At 37.5% G+C, this 12507-nt stretch overlaps 1 protein-coding gene across 1 annotated transcript in view; it reads left to right on the top strand.

Moving 5' to 3' along the window:
* LOC110296138 (RNA-binding protein 6-like) overlaps positions 1 to 6091 on the top strand; it is a 33603-nt gene extending 27512 nt beyond the window's left edge. The window contains 1 exon segment of the mRNA XM_021164692.1: positions 6014 to 6091. Coding sequence (XP_021020351.1) covers positions 6014 to 6091 — 78 coding nt within the window.
* The last annotated feature ends 6416 nt before the right edge of the window (positions 6092 to 12507 follow it).

Genomic DNA, 12507 nt, shown 5'->3' with positions numbered 1-12507 from the left:
TAATTCAATTAAAGGGTTAAGAATGAACAGGACTTTAAATAGCCATCTAACTCTGTCTCTGATAACACTGCACAGTGGGTTTGTGCTATCTGCCACTCAGATGCTTATAAAACTGAGGGAAAATCATGTTCAAATTTAGATGAACATGGGTTTGGCTGGAGTGGCTAAAATATCAATATACTGTAGCCATTTGAATGTCATATAATGTCCCCAACCTGAAATCAGACATTTCTACATTCAAATTCCAACCATGCAATTTCAAAGCATATGACCCTGAACAGCTTAATAAATTTGTATTACTGGAATAAACAGGCCTTAATAAGACTGAAGATAAAATGCGGGAATGATGAGAGAATCATAAATTAGCAAAAAGTACTAAATTGAAAAGCAACAAAGGTTAAAGGCAAAGACTATGAAAGGTAGAGAGGTTTACAAAGTGTTGAAAAAAAGTCTCTCTGGTGGCATAAGGAACATGGTAGTACCTATGATCTATACTACATAAGACAGTGCCTTACCTGTCTCCAAAGAATATGGAAAAATTGTTGCTAGAAACTGTGCAGCTACACATGAAATATGTGATCTCAGCATGAACTAATTTTTCAATTTTAAGTACTTTAAAATAGAACTGGGAGATGACATAAAGGGTCAAGATGTTTCCTGCTAAACTTGATAACTTAAGCTGAAGAGAGTGCAAACTTCCTCAAGATGTCCTCTGGCCTCTGAACACAGACCGTGATAAATAAGCCTTTATGCATGCACACATATACACATACAAATACATAATACATGCATATATATATATATATATATATATATATATATATATATACACTACTTTAAATAAAAAAAGCCATCTGGTACCTTTTTTTCTAAGTCCAATTAACTATAACCTCAAAAAGGGAAGAGATGAGATTTCAATCCTTTAACCAGCCAGAGCTGGTAGCACAAGATGAATATTAGAAAGTCAATAGCTTTTTGGGAACCCAGGTGCTGAAGATGAGTCTAAAGGTATACCGAGCCTCATCTATCTCCTTCTTTCTTTTTTACTTTTCAAAAAGTAAACAGTTTGCATATCACATTTGTGTAAGAAAAAATTCATCTTTGTATTTAAGCAACTCATACACAAAGTCACATGATAAACCAATGGCAACAGTGGAACTTTATCTCAGGTTGGCCTCAGGTTGGTTAAGTATTCTTAACCAAAATACTACAGGAAACAATTTTAAACAATAAAAGAATATGTAAATATATCAAAGGAAAATTTGAAATAAGATTTAAAATTTAGAGCTCAGCCTTAGATGCTACACCAACAGATCTACTAGTAGGATCCTAACTACTGCTGAAGGCCCAATACCCGTATCGCTCCTACTATCCATTCCTTAGGTTTCAAGTGTTTTTGACATATGTGTGATCTCTGGGAGAGGTCAGAAATGATCCACAGCTGTATGATACAATATATGCACCTGTGTACACACAGGCAAGCATATGCACATGTGCTCATGCACACACATGGATAAACATGTGCACACATGCCCACACATATGTTCATGCACACATGCATACACATATGCACTCAACCACACAGACATCACACACACACACACACACACACACACACTGCCAACACTACAACCACCACAGGGCCTGCCACTATTTCTGTACATTCTTACTGGAAACAAAGAGAAAGCCTGAGAGAGCTTTCAGAGAAAGCTGAGAAAGTGGCAAGTGAGAAAGAGGAGTAAGTCATATTTATCACAGCAGAGGAGTCATTGTTTTCTGCATTGAAAAGTAGAAACATGTAAGTCATAATACTTCAACATTAAAGCAATGATGATACAAAACAAAACTCTAAATGACTGTAATTGTTGCATTAGAAACCGGTGGTAGTAACCTCTGATTTACCCTCCATCCTCTGGTAAATCTAGAGAGATGGAAACTCCTTCCAGACCTTGTGGCAAGAGCATCCACTCACTTTCTACCATCACTAACCTTGGGTACAAGGACCACAATTGTAAGGCTCATACATAAGCCCCTGGCTGCCACCTGCTATAACAAGATCACACAGGGCCAGATGTTTCCCTTGGAAACAGGTGCAGCTGTTGCCCACACCCTCCTCCCAGTACTACTCCCACTGGAGGGAATTTGTAGTTCCTCATTTTCATGTGACTGACTTCTGACAGACAAACGACTGGCACACAAGCATTTGTTCATATATTAGCAAAAAGGGAGTAAAGAACATATTTAATTTTTAACATAATCACATATACTTGATCACATATTGAGAGAATCCAAAAATGCCTTTTTCTGTCATTTTCTCTGTTCTACTCCTGGTAAGAATTGAAGCCAATAATAGGTCATTCTGGAAGCTTCTAAACACTCACAGTTAATGTTAAAATGTGAAACACACCTTCATGTAAGTCCAGCCACAGTGCTGCAGAAGACACTTGAGAAAAGGAGCGGGGAGCTGGGTCACTTCATCTCTCTTTTAAGCAGGAAGCTTGCCGCTCACCTCTCCACTCTCAAACTGTAGGCCTCATCTCTGCTCAGCTTTCCCTCTGTGTATAAACCGCACGGCCAGTGGAATCTGCAGATATGCATGAGGAGTGTCATTACTTAACATTGACCAGCTTGCTTCTCGGCATGTTACTGTCACAGCACAGGATTATAGTTCCTACTTCATGGAATATTGCAATAGCTATACAGGGTTAATTCCTAGCTACTTTCCCCACAGTGTAGCTATAGAAACTCAGGGATGGAACTACTTTCTCCCAAGAGTATGCTGGCCATCAATTACAGTGGCACACAGCGACACCTAGTGGATAACAGTATATTTTGACCTCTCAAGTTGACATAAGCAATTTTCAGTTCTCCCCCTTCCCCTATGAATATTCAGGATTTTTTTTTAATGTAAATTCTGGGTGTTTTTGAAACAAAAGAAAATGTATGCAATTTCCTCTTACGACTACAAACTGTAAATGCTCAGAAAAACATTCTCCAAGAAAAGTCACCTCTTAAGACTTTTATGAAAAGAAATCTTCAAGTAATATATTAGCTAGCAATCAAACAGTTTTAAGAGAAAGACATAGAACTGGAAACACAGCTCAGTTAGTAGAATGATTGCCTAGCATGCATAAAACCCTGGATTCCACATACTGCATCACACACCTATCGTGGTGGATCATGCTTGTGACTCTGATACTGGGGAGGTGGAGTTTTCAGGATGCACTGTTCCAGGCTATCCTTTAAAACATTGCAAATTTGAGGCCAGCTTGTAATTACATGATATCCTGTTAAAAAGAAATTAAGGCAAAAATTTTTCATATTCAAAATAAACTTGTGAACTGAAACACACCGACCCTCTAAGAATATAGGAATATGAAGAGAATCCCTTACCAAAATTGCTCTTAGAAGAAGCCACAGATTTATGGCCTCTACCTATGCTACTCATTCAATGACTGTGTGACCTTAATCAAATGATGTGACCTCTCTGTGCCTTTGTTTCATATCTGATATCATAAGAAGGTTTCAATTTAGATGATCTTCCAGAGACTACTCACAAAAGATGACAGATTTCTGTGCCAGTCGTTAAACATAGAGATGGTCAATTCGCCACTGATAGTAAAATACAATCCATGTTTTCCCACACACAGACTTTTTTCTTTTAAAAAAAATAATATAAATTGAGATTTTATTGATTAATTCATAGGCCTATTAGCTAAAAAGCAGTGAAAGGATACATAATCATGTTGTTAAGTAAAACATTTCCTTTCAATAATAACATTCCTGTATATATTTTTTCTGTTTCTACAATAGCCTTTGTTATGACATTACCTTCTTTTTTTCTTCCTTTTCTTTACTGGATATTTTCTTTATTTACATTTCAAATGTTCTTCCCTTTCCAGGTGTCCCCTTCAGAAACTCCCTATCCCATTTCCTGTTCCCCTGCCTCTATGAGGGTGCTGCCCCACCTACCCACCCCCTCCAGTCTTCCCACCCTGGCATTCCTCTACACTGGGGCATCAAACACCCCAAGGGCCTCTCCTCCCACTGATGTCCAACAAGGCCATCCTCTGCCACGTATGCGGACAGCACCACAGGTCCCCACATGGGCTTTTGTCATAACGTAAATTCATATTTGTACCTAATATTTAATCATAATTTTAATTGTAAATATGTCATAATCTCATTAGTTGTTGAATAAAATGTTTGTATTAGCTTTAAACATTCTACACATTTGCTTCAGTACAATGAAAAGGAAACTGGGCCAGAAGCTCACGCTACTAAGGCAGAACTGACACAAGTTCAAACCTGTCCTTGGATAGAACTGGAAACAATCATGCTAACTGAGGTAACCTACATCCAGAAAGACAAACAACACATTTTCTCTCATAAGTGGATGTTAGCTTTAAACCTTTAGATGCTTGTGTTTTATTATTCATAAACATAGAGGTTTGGAAACTATTAAAGATTCATGCATGTGAGGGATATCTTTCAAGGAAAAAGAGATTAAAATACAGTATTATAAGAAGGGAAAAGAGAATAATGGGACAGGAAAAACTAAGTAGTATGGGAGTAACAGAACAGAGAAGAGGGGAAAAAATGATGCGGGGTAACTAACACTAAAGACATTTAGAAAAGCCATGGTAAATTACTAATGTATAAGCATCCTAAAATATTTCCTAACTGTACATATAATGAGTTTAAATGGAGTTTTCCTATAACAGGACCAAAAATTTCCCAACTAGACACCACATGCTAGCAGTTAAAAAAGCCTACTGTAATGGATAAGAGCACTGGCTGCTCTACCAGAAGACCCTGGTTCAACTCCCAGTTCTTCCATATCACAGGTAATAGTATTAGATAATTACAGTTCCAGGGGATCTGATGCCCTCTTCTGGCCTCTGTAGTCACTGCATACCTGAAGTACACAAATACAAGCAACCAAACACCCACAGATATAAAATAAATAAATCAAAAATGAAGAGGAAAGAAAGAGAGAGAGAGAAAGAAAAAAAGAAAGAGAGAGAGAGAGAAAGAAAGAGAGAGAGAGAAGAAAGGAAGGAAGGGAGAAAGAAAGGAAGAGAAAGAAAGAAAGAAAGAAAGAAAGAAAGAAAGAAAGAAAGAAAGAAGAAAGAAAGAAAGAAAGAAAGAAAGAAAGAAAGAAAGAAAGAAAGAAAGAAAGAAAGAAAGAAAGAAAGAAAGGAAGGAAGAAAGGAAGGAAGGAAGAAAGAGAGAGAAAGAGGAAGGAAGGAAGGAAGGAAGGAAGGAAGGAAGGAAGGAAGGAAGGAAAGAAGGAAGGAAGGAAGGAAGGGAGAGAGAGAGAGAGAGGAAGGAAGGAAGGAAGGAAGGAAGGAAGGAAGGAAGGAAGGAAGGAAGGAAGGAAGGAAGGAAGGAAGGAAGGAAGGAAGGAAGGAAGGAAAGGAAAGGAAAAATAGGACAATCTATTTGCACTGTTTTTTTACTTATGTTTGGCAGACTTCATGTCATCCAAGGCTAGAATTGTGTGTTCTGTAAGTGCAAATGAAGTTGAGAGAAGGAGGCAGATTCTGGGAGAGATAAATATTTTCAACTTTCCATCAATTCCCCATAATACTTTTTTTTTTTTCCTGAGACTGCGTTTCTCTGTATAGCCCTGGCTGTCCTGTAACTCACTGTGTAGACCAGGCTGGTCTTAAACTCAGAAATCCGCCTGCCTCTTCCCCATAATACTTTCTATTTAAATTTTCTAGTTATATTGAGTCAGTCTGAAAGTTATACTTTCATAGAAATGTGATTCTTTACTTCGTGCATTCAAAATGTTATCCTGTGATTATATTTATTGTCATATATATATATATATATATATATATATATCCATGATTTTTCTCTACTTAATATTAAGAGCCATCTGTTATTTTTGTGTATAATTTTTCAAAGCGATTCTTTATTAGCTTTACATAGACATATGTGAATTTCTTCTTCTAATTCTGTTCACTTTCTATTAAAACCTATAAATGTTTTTTTGTTGCTGTAGTTGATTAATCCACTCTCGTCTCCCTGGCAGCAGCGACACAAGTTCCTCACTACCTGCCCCAATGCACTGGATTCTTGAATGAAACACACCACACACACACACACACACACACACACACACACACGCAAAGACTTATATTTAATATGCCTTAATCAGCTCAATGAGTGGGTCACTTCCAAACTTCCAGATTGCTAATGCCTCCTCTCCTGTACTCCTGAATTATTACTTATTAAATTTATATTCCATCTTTGCTACCCTAAACCCAGTTACATGTGAATTCTCATGTAATTTTCAGAACCCAATTAACATAATACAAGCAATAAGCCAAGTCCACAATAGTTTTTCTTTCTGTTGTTTTGTTTTTTGCCTTGATTCTGTGATACACAGTCTCATGTAGCCTTCTCTTCTGATCCACTTGCACTTCACAAGTAGTTTGATTTCAGGTGTGCACAATCATATTTATTTGGTGCTTCAGGTAAAACCCTGGACTTTTTGTTAGACAAAGCAAGCATGCCACCACCTCAGCTCCATCCCCAGGTCCCATTTCGTGGTTTGGTTTTATTGTGCTTTTACATCCACTAATTCTTTATTTCTTTCTATGGCTCTTACTTGCCATTATATCCTTCTTGTTCGGGGCATAGAGATAATCATTTTGCAGTTTTTATTATTTTTAGAATATAATCATTTAATTATATAAAATGTCTTAAAAATCACTTCAAGAGCCAGACTTAGTGGTATATACTTGTATGTCAAGCCTTGGAAAACTAAGACTAGAAGATGATGAATTTGAGGACAAACAAGGCTATAGAGGATTCTAAAGTCAGTGTGGACAACATATCTGACCCTCACTAATGCAATAGACACTTTAACCTTACCCAATAATTTTTATTCATAAGATCAATAACTTCATTTACATCTAGTGTCTTTGACTTATTTTAGCTTCTAAATATATGAAAAAATTTAAAGATATCTTTTAAAGTTATCTTACTCTTAAATATATCTTACTTTTATTTTACTTTACTATTATTGCATGAAGAAATGCAATCATGAGGTCTCCCTTCATATTTTAAGAATACATATAATATTGTTCAATATTTAGAATGAATGTCATTCTCACCTTGCATTCACGTTTTGATTCAAAACCCCATGGAATGTTGCTAGTGATGACTAAGGTGGGTCTTCCCACCTCAATTCACATAATCTATTTGGTCCCTCTCATACATGCCTAGGGGCTAATCTAAATTCGAGATAATCTGTCAAAGGCATTCCTAGGGGCTTGTCCCTGTGTGATTCTAGATTCTATCAGGTTGACATTTTAACCATCATATCCTGTCTTGAAATTATCCCTGCCAAAATAATTATCCCAAGCACGAGTATGGACAGACTATTCTTTCTCACAGCCTGGTCTACAGAGTGAGTTCCAGGACAGCCAGGGCTATACAGAGAAACCCTGTCTCGAAAAACCAAAAAAAAAAAAATTCTCATTATAAATATATTCTTCACAAATATTACCTGTGATCATTAACACTTTAAAGATATTTATACTGAGTTGTCATTATCAGGAGAAAATCAGAACTAAAAGTATTAATATATTTTACCAATTGTGAAGCTCTTAAGATATGTTATATTTTAGCAATCTTTAGAATAACTCTTGATTTCTTTCAGGAAACTACTATCTATACTGCTGAGTAACTCATTCATAAATATGAAAGTAGTTTAAATCAACTGAAAATATAAATCTGTTCTTTCTAAAACTAACATTACTATTTCCATGGCAGAAACTGCCTCAGATAATTTATGTTCAGATTTTTAAAAATCAAACTTATCCATCTCCTTTTTAAATGATTTGTTTTATTTTTAATCACAATGATTTACTTATTTATTTATGGCAGTGTGCACATGTCATAGTGCCTGTGTTGAAGCCAGAAAGCAACTGGCAAGAGTTGGTTTTCCCCTTCTACTCTTTGGTCCCAAGATCAAACTCAGATTGTCCATCTTTACATATTGCCAGACCATCATGCTTAATGTACACTAAATTATTGTATGTGACTCTGAGATGTAATGTGATGTTATGATACATGATATGATGATGAAATTTTTAAATTTTATTTTATTTTTATTTTTTACACTCCATATTACATTCCCTGCTCCCCCATCCACCCTCCAACTGCTCCACATGCCACATCTCCTCACCACCACACCCCATCTCCGCAAGGATGCTCCCATCCCCCACCCCACCTGACCTCTAAACTCCTGGGGGCCACCAGTCTCTTGAGGGTTAGGTGCATCATCTCTGAATGAACACAGACCTGGAACTCCTCTGCTGTGTGTGTGTTGGGAGCTTCATATTAGCTGGTGTATGCTGTCTGTTTGGTAGTCCAATGTTTGAGAGATCTCGGGGGTCCAGATTAATTGAGACTGCTGGTCTTCCTACAGGATCATCCTCCTCAGCTTCTTTCAGCCTTCCCTAATTCAACAACAGGGGTCAGCTGCTTCTGTCCATTGGTTGGGTGCATATATCTGCATGTGACTCTTTCGGCTGCTTGTTGGGTCTTTTGGAGGGCAGTTATGATAAGTCCCTTTTAGTGAGCTCTCCATAACCTCGGTAGTAGTGTCAGGCCTTGGGACCATGATGATGAAATCTTATCTATCATCTCAAACATGTATCACTTTGTTGAACTCCTGAGTCTCAGCTTGACCAAGTAAAACTCGGTACTTTTTCCTGACTTGCTATATTAATCCCCATCAATTACATATCAAGAGCCTATTTTATCTGTAAACGTGTCTAAGTCATCACAAATGGAGATTAAAATTATAAATAATTATCTAGAACACAATCCAGTTTGCTGTCTGATATACACATATGTCCCTGTCCACATGCTCTTTATTTAATTAAAGAAAATCCAAACAGTCTGAAACATGTTTTATTTCTCTGGTATCTTAAATTTTTCTTTAAGTACTTCATAAGTACTTGACAGTTTAGCAATAAAAGGCAAATATAATCTTTCTTAGAAAAAAACCCAGAACTCATTTCTTAGCAGCTGTCTCTCTCAAACAACAACTGGAACAAAGAGATTATCTGAATTTGATACTTAAAGCTTCCATTGTAATTCTCTTATGTAACAATTACAAACATCAGTAACACACTCAAGGACAAAAGAACCCTTTTACTCTTTTTTTTTTCTTTTTAAGAAAGATTTATTTTTTTATTTATATGAGTACCCTGTAGCTGTTTTCAGACACACCAGAAGAGGGCATTGGATCCCATTACAGATGATTGTGAGCCACCGTGTTACTGGGAATTGAAATCAGGACCTTTGGAAGAGCAGTCAGTGCTCTTAACCACTGAGCCATCTCTTCAGTGAATATATTTTCTATGGCATCTAAAAATTTTGTCTGTATAAGAAAGAAACCACTGGGATTTATCACTATGACATAATTCAAACTGTGTCCCTCCAGGAAGACTAAGAGTGTGTGTGTGTGTGTGTGTGTGTGTGTGTGTGTGTGTTTGTGTGTGTGTGTGTCTTTTTGTCTGGGGGGGGGGTCCTATGTGTGTCTGGGAGTCTATTGCATGAGAAAGAGAGAAGAGAGAGAGAGGGAGAGGGAGGGAGGGAGGGAGAGAGAGAGACAGAGACAGAGAGACAGAGACAGAGAGACAGAGACAGAGAGAGACAGACAGAGAGAGAGAATCATAGGTCATGTTCCTGTTTTCTTTCTCCCTTCATCCTTCCCAGGGTTGGTCTGGGACAAGAGGGCAGTGTCTTCCTCAGCAAGCACCTGTAAATCCTCCAGAAAAGGTCTCTTCTGTTTGTGCTTCCCTTTCCTTCTGTTGTCCTGTGAATCTTTAATCTGGGCAGAGAGAGCAATTCTACTTCCTCTTAAATTTCTTTTATATCCTGAACTAAGCATTTAAACTTCAAAAGCCATACTTGTGTTTTGGTCCTGCTGCTTGCACTCTCCGTGTGGTATGTGTTATTTTCCCCTAAAGCAGCGGATAATTCAGACTTGGTGGTGCAGTGATGAAGGGAGACAGCGTGGTATGAGCATGGTGGCACAATTTCCATAGAAATGAGCCAATTTGCTTAATTAATCTACAAGGAAACAAGCCTTTAAAGCCAACATAGATTGTCTTTAAACACAACTAAGTACGCTAGCTTGAACCACATATAACACACTACCGCTTCAGGGCTTCTAAAAACAAAAAGCCAGTTATGTTCAACCTAATATAAGTGCATATGCACTCTGAGTCAGCTCATCTAACTCAGCACTGTCTGTGTTTAATAGAAATCAAGGATCATTCTGAAGCCCCAGTTCTCTGTTGAGAGTGGCTGCAGTTCTTTTCACATAATTATGCTTAGGAGAGCAAGGTTGCTAGCTCTTCACTTCCTAGTAGTCATTTTGACAGGTTGTGAGTGTTCTGGAGGGAGCCCTGCACACTGGAAGATGCTGAGGAGCCAGGCAGCTCAAGCTGTGATGTATAATCCACCGCACAGCATTTGCAAGCTGAATCACCTTCCTGTAACAAAGTACATATGAAGTGATGAAAGCATCTCCATTGTGGATTTGATTTTGGACAAATTAATATTTAAAAGTCTTACAGATCATATCATGGATTTATTTATATTATTATTAGACATTGTAGGTTGACTCTGCACCCATATATATACGGACAGAAGTTAGTCTATGGGTGTCAGGGTGAATGATTGCACCTGAGCATGGAGAATCTGAGAGCTGGTTCTAGTGACTGTTATGCGATTCTATATTAACTATCAGAATCACTGAATTTTACAATGAAAATGAGTGATTTTTAATGCATGTAAATAGCTTAAGAAAACAGTTGAAAATAGCTTTGGCCATTGTTAATACAGTTATACAATTTTTATTATTTGATAAAATTTATCATTTTTATCATAGCAACATGGTTCTGTAAATGAGAGGCAAAGAGGGAAGAGTGGAAGAGCTGTTGCCATAGTAACTAATTAGCACCTTTAGCATGTCATTTATTTATATTAACAAATGTATCTTTAGCCATCAAGCCATCTAAATATTCACGGTGTTTGTCCTGAGTGTGATTTCATTGTGTTTTGTGATCTTCATCAAAGGAAAAGCTGAGCGATCCCCCAGTGAGGACAGTTGCCTAATATTCAGACAGTACTCACTCTGGTTAATATACAGGATATTGCCGTCTGAGAGAGGATTATTTTCTCTGACAAATCTCATATGGGAAATGAAGCAAATTTAACTAAAAAAAGATTTTCCATGTCCTCATCATATGTGCATCGAAAGAAGGAAAAACAAACTTCCTTAGAGTGGTTTTAATTATTCACAGTCTCTGACGTGATTTCTACATAATTCAACACAAATGCTGCAGGATTCTTCTTTGCCAACTCTGGTGAGCATAACAAGAGCCCTCTCTACCACTCAGGGAAGAACCCTTTCGCTTTCCAGACCTCACTGGACTCCATACTCAAAGCATTCGGACTGACTCTCCACCAAAACTGAGTCACCCAACCAACGCTTATATTGACTAAGCCTGTTTCCTAGGATTCTCTGAAAACCCATTTGCATTCTTTCTTGAAGCAAACTTTTAAGGGAAAAAGAAATGTGACCCAAAATCCTAGGCTCACAGAGTGCACACCACCTTAGGCTCACAGAGTACACACCACCTTTGTATGAAGTCTTTGGTGCTCCCCTGTAAGAATATCCATGTTACTTTGCCAATATTATCTCACATAATTAAATCTTACTAACTTTAAGTTTCTTAATCTGCCAAAACTCAACATTTCTTTCTACCTGTTTTAGCTGAGGGAAAGAGACCATCTGCAAATAACCTGCATATGAAGCTACTAAATTCTGCCCAGTTTTTTTTTTTTTTGCTACCATATTGATTTATTTCCCTAAATATAGAAATAAAAAAATCTTCTCATTACCCTCTAGCAAAGTTCCTGAACAGCTGCAGAAAGGACAGTGTTGATCCCATACTACCCTTCTACAATCTATTTATGATATATCACAAATCAAATATCACTCCTTACTCCTTTTAAGCCTTTTAGAAATCGTATCTCTTCAGCTGCATCTTTACATTATCTGTATGTAGCAATATGCTAATCCACTTCATTGCTCCTTCTACATGTAGTTTGACAGTAACAAGCTTATCAAAATGCCTTGTTCTCTCCATTCTGCTCCTGCACTTATCCCTATCCAATACCATTCTTGGAAACAATGTGCTCAGTAGCATCATTTAAACGAAATAGCAATAGCTACACTATCCTGACATAGTAACAATTCCCCAATATAGCATCAGTTCACATGGGGAAAACTATAACAGGCAGGCTTTATCTCTCTCATTTGTGTAAGTAGTGGGAAGTGTCTCTAGGCAATAGCATGGGTTCTTGTGACAGTTTTGTAGAAACTTCATCCCTTTGCCAATATTCCTTTGTTCATCCATCTACATATGCCCCAAGCTCTCATTTTCTAAGTATCCACTCAGGCCT

The sequence above is a fragment of the Mus caroli genome, unplaced genomic scaffold (genome assembly GCF_978045245.1).
Source record: "Mus caroli unplaced genomic scaffold, Mus_caroli_1 scaffold_1, whole genome shotgun sequence".
NCBI classification, from domain to species: Eukaryota; Metazoa; Chordata; class Mammalia; order Rodentia; family Muridae; genus Mus; species Mus caroli.
The sequence above is the reverse complement of the archived record's forward strand: the minus strand, read 5'-3'. Positions and strand labels throughout refer to the sequence as shown.